Below are 18729 nucleotides of genomic sequence, written 5' to 3'. Positions count from 1 at the left end.
GACCGATGGTCATTTGTCACTAGTTACTACAGCCATAATGGCATAATTGGCTATGGTAAAAATTCATGAACGTTTTTTGGTCATAATTTAAGGTTAGGCATAAGGTTAGTAGTGTATTTAAGGTTTCGGTTAAGGTTCAAATCTGATTTTAAGAAGATACATTTTAGAAATACGTGGGGTTTAGCGATGAACTATGACTTTGTGGCTGTGGTAACAAGTGACGACCCAGACTAACGAGGTTAACGTAGAGGATAATAAAGAAAGGCCCAACTCGGCGGAAAATCTGTCTCTCTCCAGCAAGTGGCGTTTTTTTCTTGTTTCGCCTACCAAAGCAAGGAGTTTTTGTATGGAGGTCAATGAGAGTGTCGAATTTGGTCAACAAAAAAATGTATGGCTTATTTGACACGTTTTTGTATTTGTCTTTAATTGGGATCCCCAATAGCTGCTGCCTGCCGCAGCTAATTTTCCTTGGGTCCAAACACATTAAGGCATAAAACAATCCAGTTTACACATTACACCTAAAACAAAAATATAAAACAGTACATCATATAACATTAGTACACCACTACATATCTACAATACAAAACGTGTAATACCACCATACAACAATATTACAATGTACGTGTATGTAGAGTGCGTGTACTAGCGTTTGTGTGCATCACAGTACCCGCTGTTCCATAAGGTGTATTTGTATTAAAGAAATATATGATTCTACTGCTGCATCAGTTACCTGATGTGGAATAGAGTTCCATGTAGTCATGGCTCTGTGTAGTACTGTGGAATTAGAGTTCCATGTAGTCATGGCTCTGTGTAGTACTGTGGAATTAGAGTTCCATGTAGTCATGGCTCTATGTAGTACTGTGGAATTAGAGTTCCATGTAGTCATGGCTCTGTGTAGTACTGTGGAATTAGAGTTCCATGTAGTCATGGCTCTATGTAGTACTGTGGAATTAGAGTTCCATGTAGTCATGGCTCTGTGTAGTACTGTGGAATTAGAGTTCCATGTAGTCATGGCTCTGTGTAGTACTGTGGAATAGAGTGTCATGTAGTCATGGCTCTATGTAGTACTGTGGAATTAGAGTTCCATGTAGTCATGGCTCTGTGTAGTACTGTGGAATTAGAGTTCCATGTAGTCATGGCTCTGTGTAGTACTGTGCGCCTCCCATAGTCTGCTCTGGACTTTGTGAAGATAACTCTGGTGGTATGTCTTGTGGGTATGCATGGGTGTCCGAGCTGTGTGCTAGTAGTTTATTAAACAGACAGTCCGGTGCATTCAGCTTGTTAACACTTCCTACAAAAATAAGTAGTGATCAAGTCAATCTCTCCTCCACTTTGAGCCATGAGAGATTGACATGCATATTACAAGACTGCTTTGTGGACAACGACTCCCATTGTCAGGGCGGAGAGACATGTATCTTGTCAGTGTATCCATAATCATTGGGAAACATAAGCTAATGCCTGCAAAGCTCATATAGATGTTATTAAATTATTAATTAGTATTAGCTACGTGGCTTTGGTAGAACACTAGGAGCGGGCAGCTATATTATGCAAGCTATATCGCCTATTATTAGCTGGCTAACGTTGAACTTATCATTTTGGTTGTTAAAAGAAAATACGTTTAATTTGATAAAGTAAAGATATTACTTAAATCGGTCAGCTAGCTAGCTGTGTTATTAACTTTTTAAAAAGGAAGCAAAATTAATATTTCGGTCTGAACTCCGCCCAGTAAGTGGCGGTGAAGGCAATTAAAGGTGTGACATCTGCCTTAAAACGAAAGTTAGATGGAAGAAGACGCCATTTGAACGTTGTTATTTAGCAAGCGAGTGATTTAACAAAACACTGAGAAAAATAAATTAGAAGACAAGAAAGCGCAAGACGGGACAGCCAATCTTCATTTACTCAGTTACTATTAGCAGCTATCCTACATTTTGACCGACACCCCTCCCCCCCAAAAAAGAAGTTGTTTTCTGGACTAAGTTAGCTACCATGGCGTGCACAGCTACTTTGAAGCGTTCGGTGGAGTTGGAGGACCTTCACAGCCCTCAATCTCCAAAACGGCGAAGGTGCAGCAATCTGCCAGGGACTCCGGTCTCCCCGTCTCCAAAGCGATGCAACCTGCTGTCTGCTACAGGTGACAACAGTTCGATGTCACCCCAATCGACTTGTGGAGGAGAACACAGGCTCACCCCAGGTTAGTCGATTGCCCGAATTGAGCTGGATGGACATTGTAGTGAAAGAGGCTATGTAATAATAATTAAGCCTGATTTTTAAAGGCTGTAGCTAATAGGCCTACACTGAAGCAAGACAAGATCATTATGATGTAAAAGGAATACAAATATAATATGTAGTTAGCAAACGTTAGCCACTGGTCTCAACTCACAAGTTTGCCAGAATGAATCCGGCCCTGATTGTAACATGTTTATCCTAGCTAGCTATGTCAATTAGTTTCTAGTTGATGACAATACCTAGGTAGGAAACAGTGGTGGGTGGAAAAAGTACCAAATTGTCATACTTTAGTAAAAGTAACGATATCTAAAATAGAAAATGACTCAAGTGAAAGTCACCTGGTAAAATTCTACTTGAGTATACGTCTCAATTTTTTTCATGTCAAAAATCGAATCAAATTATATTTGTCGCATGCGCCAAATACAACAGGTGTACCTTACGACAAGCCCTTAACCAACAATGCAGTTCAAGAAATATAATTAAGAAAATATTTACTAAATTAAACTGAAGTTTAAAAAAGTAACATAATAACAATGAGGTTAGGGTAAGAGTCTATGTGCGGGGGTACAGGTTAGTCAAGGTAATTTGTACGTGTAGGTAGGGGTAAAGTAACTATGCACGGAAAACAAACAGGGAGTAACAGCAGTGTAAAAACAAAGGGGGTGTCAATGCAAATTGTCCGGGTGGCCTTTTGATTAATTGTTAACTGACATTGCCTAGTAGATACAGTTTAAGTCAGAAGTTTGCATACACCTTAGCCAAATACATTGAAACAATTTTACATTTTTCACAATTCCTGACATTTAATCCTAGTAAAAATTCCCTGTCTTAGGTCAGTTAGGATCACCACTTTATTTTAAGACTGAAATGTTAGAATTATCAGTGATTTATTTCAGCTTTTATTTCTTTCATCACATTCCCAGTGGGTTAGAAGTTTACATGCTCTCAATGAGTATCTGGTAGTGTTGCCTTTAAATTGTTTAACTTGGGTCAAACGTTTCGGGTAGACTTCCACAAGCTTCCCACAATAAGTTGGGTGAGTTTTGGCCCATTCCTCCTGACAGAGCTGGTGTAACTGAGTCAGGTTTGTAGGCCTCCTTGCTCGCACACACTTTTTCAATTCTGCCCACATTTTCTATGGGATTGAGGTCAGGGCTTTGTGATGGCCACTCCAAATACCTTGACTTTGTTGTCCTTAAGCCATTTTGCCACAACTTTGGAAGTATGCTTGGGGTCATTGTCCATTTGGAAGACCCATTTGCGACCAAGCTATAACTTCCTGACTGATGTCTTGAGATGTTGCTTCAATATATCCACGTAATTTTCTTACCTCATGATGCCATCTATTCTGTGAAGTGCACCAGTTCCTCCTGCAGCAAAGCACCCCCACAACATGATGCTGCCACCCCCTGTGCTTCACAGGTATCTAACCTCCAAACAAGCTTCAATGCCATACAACACTCCTTCCGTGGCCTCCAACTGCTCTTAAACGCTAGTAAAACCAAATGCATGCTTTTCAACCGATCGCTGCCTGCACCCGCATGCCCGACTAGCATCACCACCCTGGATGGTTCCGACCTTGAATATGTGGACATCTATAAGTACCTAGGTGTCTGGCTAGACTGTAAACTCTCCTTCCAGACTCATATCAAACATCTCCAATCGAAAATCAAATCAAGAGTCGGCTTTCTATTCCGCAACAAAGCCTCCTTCACTCACGCCGCCAAACTTACCCTAGTAAAACTGAAGATCCTACTGATCCTCGACTTTGGCGACGTCATCTACAAAATTGCTTCCAACACTCTACTCAGCAAACTGGATGCAGTTAATCACAGTGCCATCCGTTTTGTCACTAAAGCACCTTATACCACCCACCACTGCGACTTGTATGCTCTAGTCGGCTGGCCCTCGCTACATATTCGTCGCCAGACCCACTGGCTCCAGGTCATCTTCAAGTCCATGCTAGGTAACGCTCCGCCTTATCTCAGTTCACTGGTCACGATGGCAACACCCATCCGTAGCACGCGCTCCAACAGGTGTATCTCACTGATCATCCCTAAAGCCAACACCTCATTTGGCCGCCTTTCGTTCCAGTTCTCTGCTGCCTGTGACTGGAACGAATTGCAAAAATCGCTGAAGTTGGAGACTTTTATCTCCCTCACCAACTTCAAACATCAGCTATCTGAGCAGCTAACCGATCGCTGTACGTAGTCTATTGGTAAATAGCCCACCCATTTTCACCTACCTCATCCCCATACTGTTTTTATTTATTTACTTTTCTGCTCTTTTGCACACCAATATCTCTACCTGTACATGACCATCTGATCATTTATCACTCCAGTGTTAATCTGCAAAATTGTAATTATTCGCTTACCTCCTCATACCTTTTTGCACACAATGTATATAGACTCCCCTTTTTTTCTACTGTGTTTTCTACTGTCCCCATGTACAGTTGCAAACCATATAGTCTGGCTTTTTTTATGGCAGTTTTGGAGCAGTGGCTCCTTCCTTGCTGAGCGGCCTTTCAGGTTATGTCGATATAGGACTCGTTTTACTGTGGCTATAGATACTTTGTACCTGTTTCCTCCAACATCTTCACAAGGTCCTTTGCTGCTGTTCTGGGATTTATTTGCATTTTTCGCACCAAAGTACGTTCCTCTCTAGGACACAGAACGCGTCTTCTTCCTGAGCGGTATGACGGCTGCGTGATCCCATGGTGTTTATACTTGCGTACTATTGTTTGTACAGATGGACGTGGTACCTTCAGGCGTTTGGAAATTGTTCCCCAGGATGAACCGGACTTATGGAGGTCTACAATTTTTTTTTTTGGAGGTCTTGGCTGATATTCTTTTGATTTTCCCATGATGTCAAGCAAAGAGGCACTGAGTTTTTGAAGGTCGGCCTTGAAATACATCCACAGGTACATCTCCAATTGACTCAAATGATGTCAATTAGCCTATCAGAAGCTTCTAAAGCCATGACATTTTCTGGAATTTTCCAAGCTGTTTAAGGCACAGTCAACTTAGTGTATGTGAACTTCTGACCCACTGGAATTGTGACACTGAATTATAAGTGAAATAATCTGTCAACAATTGTTGGAAAAACCTGTCAGGATGCTCTCGTTGGTGGGCTGTATAAGTTTTTGAGGATCTCGGGTCCTAGGCCAAATACCTACATGTTTAAAACAGACCACCATAGTCCCTGTGCCCAAGAAAGCAAAGGAACCTGCCTAAATGACTACCGACCCATAGCACTCACGTCTGTAGCCATGAAGTGCTTTGAAAGGCTGGTCATGGCTCACATCAACACCATCATCCCAGAAAGCCTAGACCCACTCCAATTTCATACAGATCCAAAGATGCCCTTTCCCACCAGGACAAATGGAACACCTATGTGAGAATTTTATTCATTGACTACAGCTCAGCCAGCGTTCAACAACAGTGCCCTCAAAACTCATCAATAAGCTAAGGACCCTGGGACTAAACACCTCCCTCTGCAACTGGATCCTGGACTTCCTGACGGGCCGCCCCCAGGTGGTAAGGGTAGGTTACAACACATCCACCACACTGATCCTCAACACAGGGGCCCCTCAGGGGTGCGTGCTCTGTTCTCTGTACTCCCTGTTCACTCATGACTGCTCGGCCAGGCATATCTCCAACACCATCATTAAATTTGCAGATGACAACAGCGGTAGGCCTGATCACCAATAACAACAAGACATTCTATAGGGAGGAGGTCAGAGACCTGGCCGTGTGGTGCCAGGATAACCACCTCTCTCTCAATGTAATCAAGACAAAGGAGATGACTGTGGACTACAGGAAAAATTGGACCGAGCACGCTCCCATTCTCATTGACGGGGCCGTAGTGGAGTAGGTTGAGAGCTTAAGTTCCTTTGTGTCCACATCACCAACAAACTATCATGGTCTTCACAGTTGTGAAGAGGGCACGACAAAACCTATTTCCCCCTCAAAGAGACTGAAAAGATTTGGTATAGATCCTCAAAAGGTTATACAGCTGCATCGAGAGCATACATCGAGAGCAACCTGACTAGCGGTCGACCGATTAATCGGAATGGCCAATTTAATTAGGGCTGATTTCAAGTTTTCATAACAATCGGAAAACGGTATTTTTGGGTGCCGATTTCAGTTATTTTTAACATTTTTATTTCTTTTATACCTTTTATTTAACTAGGCAAGTCAGTTAAGAACACGTTCTTATTTTCAATGACTGCCTAGGACTGTGGGTTAACTGCCTTGTTCAGGGGCAGAATGACAGATTTTCACCTTGTCAGCTCAGGGGTTCCAATCTTGCAACCGCACAGTTTACTAGTCCAACGCTCTAACCATTGCACTCCACGAGTAGCCTGCCTGTTACGCAAATGCAGTAGAAGCCAAGGTAAATTGCTAGCTAGCATTAAACTTATCTTATAAAAAAACAATAAATCATAATCACTAGTTATAACTACTAATCCAGTTTAGCAGGCAATATTAACCAGGTGAAATTGTAATTTCTCTTGCGTTCATTGCACGCAGAGTCAGGGTATATGCAAGTTTGGGCTGCCTGGCTCATTGCGAACTAATTTGCCAGAATTTTACGTATTATGACATAAATTGAAGGTTGTGCATTGTAACAAGAATATTTAGACTTAGGGATGCCACCCGTTAGATAAAATACCGAACGGTTCCGTATTTCACTGAAATAATAAATGTTTTGTTTTCGAAATTATAGTTTCTGGATTCGATCGTATTAATGACCAAAGGCTCGTATTTCTGTGTGTTCTGTTATAATTAAGTCTATGATTTGATAGAGCAGTCTGACTGAGCAGCAGCAGGCCCGTAATCATTCATTCAAACAGCACTTTCGTGCGTTTTGCCAGCAGCTCTTCGCAAGCACAGCGCTGTTTATGACTTCAAGCCTATCAGCCTAATAATGGCTGGTGTAACCAATGTGAAATGGCTAGCTAGTTAGCTGGGTGTGCGCTAATACTGTTTCCAACGTCACTCGCTTTTAGATTTGGAGTAGTTATTCCCCTTGCGCTGCAAGGGCTGTGGCTTTTGTGGAGCGATGGGTAACGATGCTTCGAGTGTGGCTGTTGTCGATGTGTTCTTGGTTCGAGCCCAGGTAGGGGCGAGGAGGGGGACGGAAGCTATACTGTTACACTGGCAAAACTATAGTGCCTATAAGAACATCCAATAGTCAAAGGTATATTTTACATGGCACATATTACTTTCTTCTCCAACACTTTGTTTTTTAACCAATTTGAACATGTTTCATTATTTATTTGAGGCTAAATTGATTTTATTGATGTTTTATATTAAGTTAAAATGAGTGTTAATTCAGTATTGTTGTAATTGTCATTATTACAAATTTTAAAAAATGGTATCGGCTTTTTTGGTCCTCCAATAATCTGTATCGAAAAATCATAATTGGTCGACCTCTAATCTTGACTGGTAGTATTACTGCCTGGTATGGCAACTGCTCGGCCTCCGACCGCAAGGCACTACAGAGGGTAGTGCGAACGGTCCAGTTTTTTTGTCTTCACTATTATACGACAATGAAGAAAATACTACAAATAAAGAAACCCAGAAATTAGTAGGTGTGTCAACTTTTGACTGCTACTGTACATACGGTCACTGTAGGGACGACGTCGTCAATGCACTTATTGATGAAGCCGGTGACTGAGGTGGTATACTCCTCAATGCCAATGGCTGAATCCAGGAACATATTCCAATCTGTGCAAGCAAAACGGTACTACAGCGTAGCATCCACATCTGGCCACTTCCATATGGAGCGAGTCACTGGTGCTTCCTGCTTTAGTTTTAGCTTGGTAGCAGAAATCATTTAAAATTCCTTAAATTAAGCAAACGGCACCATTTTCTTTTTTATTTATGGATAGCCAGGGGCACACTCCAACACTCAGACTTAAAAAAAATATATATATTTTATTTTTACAAACGTGTGTTTAGTGAGTCCGCCAGATCAGAGGTGGTAGGGATGCCCTGGTCATGATAAGTGCATAAATTTGACCATTTTCCTGTCCTGCATTCAAAATGTAACAAGTACTTTTGGGTGTCAGGTAAGAAGTACATTATTTTCTTTAGGAATGTAGTGAAGTAAAAGTTGTCAAATATAAATAGTAAAGTACAGATACCACAAAAGACAACTTAAGTCGAAATTTAGTATTTTTACTTAAGTACTTTACACCACTGCTAGGAAGTCATTTATACATCCATCTCCCTACCAAATTGAAAATGATGATTTGATTAGGTGCATGCATGTGTGACCATGTTTTATCACGCAACCGAGAGACATGTGGGAGGCCTGGGTTGATGCGTGAGGAAACACTCATTCCAGGATACGCCAATCATGTTAAGATTACGTTTTCTGTTTCTCCTCTCCACAGAGCAGATGGTCCAGAATCTTAGGCAAGAATACAGCCGCTATCAGAGGAGGCGGAAGCTTGAGGGGGCCTTCAACCAGAGCCAGTCCCAGAGTCTAAGTGATGGCCCAGGCCAAAGCCCTGGCTTCATGGCACCAAGCGCCCAACCAGGTGTGTTTTCATGCACTCCCACCAAGCTGAAGGAGATGCATTAGCATCTGATGGGAAATAAATTATTGTAAGAATGAATAACACACACACTGTGCTGTCTCTCACTGTAGGGATGAATAACACACACACTGCTGTCTTGTTTTTTTGGTGTGGGGAATAAGAGCCACCAAAGTTAAATTCTTAAGAATTCTGCATGTGTTTATTCTAGATGTTTCAACATCCAGACCTAGTAAGGTGGTTCTTTTTAACCATCCAAAGGGCACCCTATTCCTGATGTAGTGCCCCTGTCAAAAGTAGTCCACAATAAAGGGAATAGGGTGGGATTTTGCATGTGCAGTTGTCAGGCCACAGACCATTCTTTGTCATGTTATGGTTTCTCCAGGTTCTTCTGTGAAGAGGGACCAGCCCTGTTTCACACTGCACCAAGTTGGCTCTCTGTGTGAACGGATTCTCAAGGACCATGACGAGAACATCCGCGAAGAGTATGAGCAAATCCTCAACACTAAACTGGCAGGTATACTGAGTGACTTCCTCTTTACAGAATTGTGCCAGGATTCATGAAGCATCTGAGTAGGAGTGCTGATCTAGGATCAGTTTCACCATTTTAGACCATAATTCATCAGTTTACATAAGGGGGAGTTGGGACCTGATTGCCAGATCGGCTCTCCTACTCTTAAAGGCTTTAAGAATACAGGCCCAGATTGACATCTCATGGTCAGACAGCTCAGTTTAATAGTTTTAATTCCATAGATCATTTGATGTTTTGGTTCCTTCCCAGAACAATATGAATCGTTTGTGAAGTTCACACATGACCAGATCATGAGACAATATGGCGCCCGACCCTCCAGCTGTGAGTTCCAACGATACCACAACACGTTAACTTTTATCCTCGTGTTTATGCAGGGCCTGTTTTTAAAATCATCATCTTCTTATTTTTCAGATGTCTCATGAACTATCTTAAATAAGGAAGTTACCTGCTCTCACGTCTAGACTGCTGCCCGCCTATCTCCACGTTTTTCTTTACTACTTCAGTGCTAGGATTTTCTTTTGACTTTTAACACTCAATAATCTGAGTTGTACTTGTGTGGGTGCTCTTTTTTTGGGGGGGGGAGATGGATGGTTGGACGTTCCTTTTTAATAAATTGCTGTAGAAAGCTGGGCTGATGTGACTTCTATTTAACCTCCCAAACTCACTGCTGCAGCATGAATCCTCACTTTTCACCAACCATACATGAAAATGTGGTTCTCTTTTTTTATTTTTTTATTTTTTAGAAATGAAAGTTATTTGCCATTTTGTGCTTTATCTAAATTGTATTTGATGTTATACAGGGGGTACTTCAGTGTACTACAGACGGTCAATTGTAGTTTTGCTTTTCTTGAAACATATTTTTGTACATGGCTGACTCCCTTGTCTTGCATATTTCAATTGATCTACCCTTTCCAGAAACTGATCATGTCAACCCCACGATAATCTGTTTGGAATTTGCAGGGTTCTTGTTCAGACATTCTACCCAATTATGCTGCAATTGAGGAGATGCCAGCAAAGCATGTGTCGTTATACCGAGCTCTTTATAAAATATGCAGGCTATTACTCCCAAGAATACCATGAATGGAAGGGCTCATTTGTTGACTGGTTAAGATCCTTTTCACAGGGATAGACTATGGTTGAGGCTTTGTTTCATGTGAGAATGAAATGTGGGGAAACTGCACCTATCCTCTCTTGGTTTGGAATAAAACACCATTCAATAAAAAAAGATTGCGGTCAGAGTAAAGTATAACTGCAGTTATTCTGAAATTACTGTGTCCAAAATACACACGGTTGAAACTGCAGTCCTTTAAAAAAAAAATTAAAATCTATAATACTTGGGCCCTTGAGAGGTTTGTAAGGAAACCACACTCATTGTAGTGACCTTCTCAAAGTTTTGAATCTGTAGCTGGTCCCCTTTTTTTTTTTTTTTTTTTTTTGTGGTTTTAATTTTATTGAATGTTCTGCATATGATTTATAAACTCAATGTACTAGATATCCCTATTAAATTACTAGTTTTGGGTTATTAGTCAGGGGATCCTATAATACTGGTGTGTTCTGTAAAGTCTGTGATTAGGACTGAAGGGGGTTATTTAGTCCTTTTACATAGTACTAATACAGAATACAGTGAATGTATGTCTTTAACGGATGGCTTTGGGTTGAAACAAAACTGATTTTCATTCAAACATGAGCTAATGTGCCTCTACAAGCTGTATACATAGGGTGCAAGCCTACCATTAGGAAGTACCATTTTAAATGCATCATGAGTTATGACCATTTCTTTACACAGACGAAGACTTGATTCTCTAATTGTGTGGTTTTGGATTGAGTTCTACAAGAAATCTTACTTTGAACTTTTAATCCAAAAATACCCAATCAATTTTTTAAATTGTCCTACATGTAATAATGTGTCCTTTTGAGCTCAGTTTTGCTGTACACAATTATAACTTTGTTGAATAAAGCCTTGATTTGAAGGGAATCATTTTGAATGTAGTTCTTGAAAGTTAAATTAGAAGACATTAAGTAAGCCGAATATGAGTCGGCACAAGTGTTTATTTGTAGCAAATGAAAATAGTGCACTGGGGGACAGCATTAATGTAGCATTTTGAACAGCAATTTGTAAACATTTTTCATAACTATGGAGAATATCAGTCCATGAAACACAGTATCACAAATACTTGAAAGCTTTCTAGTATCGAAAGGGTCCAATATATTCAATGTACTGTCGAAGTACACAGTTATGATTGCTCGAAGCTACTCAAGAACAATTGGTATGGGCGGGAGACTTCCATTTTCTATGGCTTCACAATTAAACCAACAACAAACCTGGTAGAACAACCTGTTCTCATAGCATTTTGCTTTATCTAAATCCGGACCGGACAACATGGCCTCCGATTTGACACACTGAACTCTGTCTGCAAAGTAGTTGGTGAACCAGGCAAGGCAGTCATTAGAAAAACCGAGGCTACTGAGTCTGCTGATAAGAATGATTGACAGAGTCGAAAGCCTTGGCCAGGTCGATGAAGACGGCTGCACAGTACTGTCTTTTATCGATGGCGGTTATATCGTTTAGTACCTTGAGCGTGACTGAGGTGCACCCGTGACCGGCTCGGAAACCAGATTGCACAGCGGAGAAGGTACGGTGGGATTCGAGATGGTCAGTGATCTGTTTGTTGACTTGGCTTTCGAAGACCTGAGATAGGCAGGGCAGGATGGATATAGGTCTGTAACAGTTTGGGTCCAGGGTGTCTCCCCCTTTGAAGAGGGGGATGACTGCGGCAGCTTTCCAATCCTTGGGGATCTCAGACGATATGAGAGGTTGAAGAGGCTAGTGATAGTGGTTGCGACAATGGCGGCGGATAGTTTCAGAAATAGAGGGTCCAGATTGTCAAGCCCAGCTGATTTGTACGGGTCCAGGTTTTGCAGCTCTTTCAGAACATCTGCTATCTGGGTAAAGGAGAAGCTGGGGAGGCTTGGGTGAGTAGCTGCGGGGGGGCTGTTGGCCGAGGTTGGAGTAGCCAGGAGGAAGGCATGGCCTGCCGTTGAGAAATGCTTGTTGAAGTTTTCGATTATCATGGATTTATCAGTGGTGACCGTGTTACCTAGCCTACGTGCAGTGGGCAGCTGGGCGGAGGTGCTCTTGTTCTCCATGGACTTTACAGTGTCCCAGGACTTTTTGGAGTTAGAGCTACAGGATGCAAATTTCTGCTTGAAGAAGCTGGCCTTTGCTTTCCTGACTGACTGCATGTATTGGTTCCTGACTTCTCTGAACAGTTGCATATCGCGGGGACTATTCGATGCTATTGCAGTCCGCCACAGGATGTTTTTGTGCTGGTCGAGGGCAGTCAGGTCTGGAGTGAACCAAGGGCTATATCTGTTCTTAGTTCTGCATTTTTTGAACAGAGCATGCTTATCTAAGATGGTGAGGAAGTTACTTTTAAAGAATGACCAGGCATCCTCAACTGACGGGATGAGAACAATATCCTTCCAGGATACTGGGGGCCAGGTCGCTTAGAAAGGCCTGCTCGCAGAAGTGTTTTAGGGACCGTTTGACAGTGATGAGGGGTGGTCGTTTGACTGCGGACCCGTAGCGGATACAGGCAATGAGGCAGTGATCACTGAGATCTTGGTTGAAGACAGCGGAGGTGTATTTGGAGGGCCAGTTGGTCAGGATAACGTCTATGAGGGTGCCCTTGTTTAGAGATTTAGGGTTGTACTTGGTGGGTTCCTTGATGATTTTTGTGAGATTGAGGGCATCTAGCTTAGATTGAAGGACTGCCGGGGTGTTAAGCATATCCCTGTTTAGGTCACCTAACAGAACAAACTCTGAAGCTAGATGGGGGGCGATCAATTCACAAATGGTGTCCAGGGCACAGCTGGGAGCTGAGGGGGGTCGGTAGCAGGCGGCAACAGTGAGAGACTTATTTCTGGAGAGAGTAATTTTTCAAATTAGTAGTTCGAACTGTTTGGGTATGGACCTGGAAAGTATGATATTACTTTGCAGGCTATCTCTGCAGTAGACTGCAACTCCTCCCCCTTTGGCAGTTCTATCTTGACGGAAAATGTTATAGTTGGGTATGGAAATCTCAGAATTTTTGGTGGCCTTCCTAAGCCAGGATTCAGACACGGCAAGGACATCAGGGTTGGCAGAGTGTGCTAAGTGAGTAAAACAAACTTAGGGAGGAGGCTTCTGATGTTGACATGCATGAAACCAAGGCTTTTTCGATCACAGAAGTCAACAAATGAGGGTGCCTGGGGACATGCAGGGCCTGGGTATACCTCCACATCACCCGCAATCAAATCACAATGATGTTTGACCAGTTTCTGTTTTAGCCAACTCCAATGACGCTATATGAGAATGACAATAGTAGAGAAAGCTAAAACAGCCAGTGACATCTTGACAGACTTCATGGACAGCAACTACAAATAGTCATTTGACTTTAGTAACAAACAGAGCAAGCCTTAAGGAATTATGAATTAGACACTACATATTTCACAACTTTGAAACTCAAAAAGGGCCTGGATTGGCTGGTTCAACTAGTACTCCTAGGGCACAGGCCACAGTAAACAAAACCAAGGATTCGTCCCAAATGGCATCCTATTCCTTTTATGACTAGGGCCCATCGGTCAAAAGTACCGCACTATATAGGGATGTGATGCCATTTGGGATGCAACCCTAACCTTCCAACAAGCCATAGCTATTGATTTTGTGTAAATTGAATAAAAAACATGCAATAGCTGGGGGGGGGGTCAACTTAATTAGATTCACAGGGAGTCATCCATGTATAAAATCGGACGTGACCGATTGATCTCCAGTACGGAGAAAAAGCACTGATCGAAAAGTAGTGTACCATGGTGGAAGCACTCCAGACTCTCATATAATTTAATATGGCATGCATTCACTTTGACTTGTATATGTGAAGAGCAACTGAATCTAGGCCCCCGAATCCCTTGAATCAGGAAGTGAACACGGAATGACAGTGAGATTGCAACAAGAAGTATTGCAAACCAGAGGCCTCATTTATAAACATTTGCTTTGTTTTTACACTCACATTTTAGCATACAATCAGTTCTTACAATGAGAGGAAACAACATTATATAAAAGTTAAAATCCCAATGTTGGCGTGGAGTAGTACAGGTGTAGTATAGTAGCTTGATTGGGCTCAAGGTCATGGCAGAGGGCATAGAGACCAATAGTGATGACAGAAGGGTCAGTATTAACAAAACTACAGGAAAAACTAAAGGCAATTATTGAACAGGGTTTATTGAGTTCAGCGATATAGCTGCTTAATGACTCGGAATATCCCTTTCATTGGAAGGGCCAAACAGCCAGCTGCTTGTGAACAGATTTAGCAATAATCTGACATTGCATATCAGAACAAGGTAAGATAAATTATATTTGGACTAATATGGACAATTTTGTTAAGTTTATTTACAGCCAAGATAATTAGATGACAATCCATTCCAGCGTGTCTTTTGAACAGGATTGTAACCTGCAGCTTTGAAATCACCATGGCTATGCCTTCGTTTACACAAGCAGACAAATTCTGATGTTTTTGCCAAACTATTGGGAAAAGACGTGATTTGATTGGTCAAAAGACCAATAATTTTTTTGGGGGGGGGGTGGAAATCTGAATTGGTCTGTGTAAATGCAGCTAGTATTGTGCCAGTATTGTGGTGTTAGAACTGTGTTTGGGACCAGTGCTAAGGAACAATCTACAGTTATGTATAAAGAACACATGTATTGCATAATATATGTTACTGATAACTGATATAGAGTCTTATTTAATCTCTTGTAGGTTTCAAAGGTTCATTCCAAAAGGCCAAAGTTTATTGATTGAAGGTGTGTGGTTATCAATGATGAATAACTTATCATGGCCCATGGATAAATAAAAGAAAATGAGCTTTCCTATTCAGTCCGTCTCACTATGAAACATCAAGAAATTCACACATTCTGCAATTGGTTACCAACAGTAGTTTATTGAGATTTGAGTTTGATCCAACTGTCATTCTCCAAATGGAGTAATTCTGCAACACATTTCTGACACATGAGAATACAGTGACTTGATGAATAATGGGAATGAATAGTATCCTAATTGTTTTGTACTTATTCCCAAAGTAGACACCACTTAGTAACCACTGGCAGGCATATCAATCCACTTCAGATATATTTGACCTAATGGATTTTTACTTTAACTGCTGGCTCCCCATAGAGATGCACTCAGAGCCACTGGGGCCAAAAGGGGGTAAGCCAGTGCTCTGGCTCAGTGTCTGTGTATCGGACAGACCACATCATATTCCACTACAGGCATCACAGGGTAGAGCGCCACCGAGGGTCACAGGGGTTTGAGGTCCTCTGAGAGCAGCCACAAATAGACAAATGATTGGATATTTTGGCGGTCCCCTATTACCCGATGACCTGCAGGGCTCCCCTCCACCGGCAGTCCGTTCATACTGCTGCAAGGTAAATGACAACTAATAGTATAATTGATTTCTCTTGGCAGGCTATAAAGTTCTCACCAACCCAGGCCAACGGGCTGCTTTTTGCTCTGTTTCCATTTAAATCAGCTGTGGAGTTCTGGGCTGGGTATCCTATGGTTTACTAAGAAGATAAAGAGATTGACAATGAGCACAGGATTGTATCAAACGTCCAAATATTTTGTTCTAAAATGTCTGTTTATGTGCATATTATTTCCCCAATGAAAGGTAAGTTTACTTGTGTGATTTTAGATTGAGTTTTAACTTATTTTGTCCCACCAGAGGTCTCCTGATTTAAACTCACAAAGACCACTGTGTTCTGATTCATATAATTAGCACATTTTTTTTTGGGGGGGGGGGTGATAATTTTTTCCTGTAACTAGTCAATTATTTCATTTGATATTGCATTACCTAATGATCATTCAATTAGGACTAGTGGTTATCATTAGTCCTTGATTAGCAAGTGATATAATGATTATTAAAGAGACAAATCAGCAGTTGAAACAATAAGTGTTTTTCCCACCTGTTTCATTAAAACGCTGAGGGATGGGGCTGGACATTTTTTTTACCACTCTCAAATTCATACAGAACTATGGATGCAAGGACTGGCAATCCATGATATCAACATTATAGTTTTAAACATTTTTTGAGGCTGTATAGTGTTTGTTTACGTTTAATTTGTTTAAAAAACATTAGGAGCAAAACAAGCTTATAATTTTGGGTTCTGACAGGGTACGACAGTTGAACTAAGCTCATGAGGCATTTATAAAAGTTATATTCTTCAAGAATCAATGGGTACATATCCTTAATTTAGAAATCCCAAAATGGATGTAGGAATGTCAGGTTTCCCCTTTTATATCATCGTCAATTCTTCTTTATAATAAACATTGATTGTCCATGTATTATTGACCTCACCATACACTTCATCTTGACATTCCATTTCCTGCTTTTTAACATATAATTTTCCCCATTAATTAGCAAAACCCGCGTGAAGATGGGAGATTGGAACTTCCTGGGTGGGATCTTGGAGGAAGTGCATATCCACTCCACCATGGTGGGAAAGATCTGGCTGACCATCCTGTTCATCTTCCGGATGCTGGTGCTTGGCGTCGCTGCAGAGGACGTGTGGAACGACGAGCAGACAGACTTCATCTGCAACACCGAACAGCCAGGGTGCCGCAACGTGTGCTACGACCGAGCCTTCCCCATCTCACTCATCCGCTACTGGGTGCTGCAGGTCATCTTTGTCTCCTCACCCTCTCTGGTTTACATGGGCCACGCCATCTACCAGCTGCGAGCTCTGGAGAAGACGCGCCACACTAACAGGGCAGCATTGCGTCGGGAGCTGGAGGCAGTGGCCGTGGAGCTGATCGAGGTGCGGAGACGCATCGAGAGGGAGATGAGACAGCTGGATCTGGGGAAGCTCAACAAGGCCCCGCTGAGAGGGTCCCTGCTACAGACCTATGTGGCCCACATCGTCACCCGCTCTGTGGTGGAGGTGGGCTTCATGATGGGCCAGTACCTCCTCTACGGCCATCACCTGGACACTTTGTTTAAGTGCGAGAGGGAGCCGTGCCCAAATGTGGTGGACTGCTTTGTCTCCAGGCCCACGGAAAAGACTGTCTTCATGATGTTCATGCAGGGCATCGCTGCCGTCTCCCTCTTCCTCAGCCTGTTGGAGATCACGCACCTGAGCTACAGGAAGCTTAAGAAGGGCATCCTGGCCTACCACCCACACCTGAAGGATGACTACTACTGTAGCAAATCCAAAAGAAACTCTGACGTCAAACAAGTTAACATGGGGGGAACCTCTGGGGGCTGCAAGCCTGTTATCCATAGCGGACCCAGTGGGTACACCCTCCTGATAGAGAAACAGGGCAACGGACCGACGCATTCCCTCCTCAATGCCTCCTCTGCCTTTGTTCCTATTCAGGTGGACCCTGGTGTCAAGCCATGTACAGACAGTCACGATACAGCCAGTAAGGAGGCAGTGCCAAGTCCTGAGCACAACAGCAACTCAAAAAACATCAACCGTGAGACGACACGCTCTGCCCTTGTGGACAAGAAGGATGAGCCAGAGGATCTTGTCGTGCATCCTCTTCCCCACCATGTAGATCCTCTCACCCACCACATGGACTTCACAGGGTCACGGGGCTCTGAGTACCCCACCCTACCCGTGCTACCCTTGATGGATGCCTCCTCATGCCCGACCCTTTCGGTCATTGCAAGAAAACCACGGAGGGTCAGTGCCCCATGGAACTGTTCCACTGTGGTGGAGGGGAATGGCTCAGACAGTGGGGACTCCTTCCCTGGGACTATAAGCATGAAGCCACGCTGTAGCTTTGCTGCCAGCCGAGCCAGGGCCTTCTCTAAGCCGGACATCAAGAGACTCAGCAGGCCCCAGAGCCAAGACTCAATAGAACGGAGCTCAGTGTCTCAGCACAGCCGCGATGGCAACAGCCCTCCCGTCTGCTCTCCCAACCGCCGAATGTCACTGGCAAGTAACGGCAGCAGCAGGCGAGCTCCAGGCGACCTGCAGATCTAAGGTTTATTACCTTATCTCATCATGTCACAAGAAACTGTTACGATGTTGGGGCTCCCGAGTGGCGCAGCGGTCATTACAGACCCTGGTTCAATTCCACGCTGTATCACAAGCTGTGATTGGGAGTCCCATAGGGTGGCGCACAATTGGCCCAGCGTTGTCCGGTTTAGGGGAAAGTTTGGCTGGGGTAGGCAGTCACTGTTAATAAGAATTTCTTCTTAACTTGCCTAATTAATTAAAGGTTAAATAAATGTTTTAAAAAATAGGCTATGCTTCAGGGTACACTGTTACAGTGTTAGCTAAGTGTGCCCTGAAGTGTAGCCTAAGAAATGATATTATTCCATAGAATTGCAGTTCTTGAGACTGATGTTTTTCTGTCAGTGAAGTTACCGTATTAACGTTAAGATA

General features: G+C 42.7%; 2 protein-coding genes across 2 annotated transcripts; both read left to right on the top strand.

The window, feature by feature from the left end:
- The first annotated feature begins 1759 nt into the window (after positions 1-1759).
- On the top strand, positions 1760-11280 carry LOC112235983 (akirin-1A). Its single transcript, XM_024404548.2, has 5 exons — positions 1760-2191; positions 8630-8776; positions 9159-9290; positions 9555-9626; positions 9717-11280. The coding sequence occupies exons 1-5, from the start codon at positions 1987-1989 to the stop codon at positions 9725-9727; spliced, it is 567 nt and encodes a 188-aa protein (XP_024260316.1). The 5' UTR covers positions 1760-1986; the 3' UTR covers positions 9728-11280.
- A 5342-nt stretch (positions 11281-16622) lies between these two features.
- LOC112235979 (gap junction alpha-9 protein-like) lies at positions 16623-18425 on the top strand. The gene has a single exon (XM_024404540.2). It carries the CDS (start codon positions 16774-16776, stop codon positions 18322-18324), a length of 1551 nt encoding a protein of 516 aa, XP_024260308.1. The 5' UTR covers positions 16623-16773; the 3' UTR covers positions 18325-18425.
- Positions 18426-18729: the final 304 nt, after the last annotated feature.

This window comes from Oncorhynchus tshawytscha, linkage group LG13 (assembly GCF_018296145.1).
Source record: "Oncorhynchus tshawytscha isolate Ot180627B linkage group LG13, Otsh_v2.0, whole genome shotgun sequence".
NCBI classification, from domain to species: Eukaryota; Metazoa; Chordata; class Actinopteri; order Salmoniformes; family Salmonidae; genus Oncorhynchus; species Oncorhynchus tshawytscha.
The sequence above is the reverse complement of the archived record's forward strand: the minus strand, read 5'-3'. Positions and strand labels throughout refer to the sequence as shown.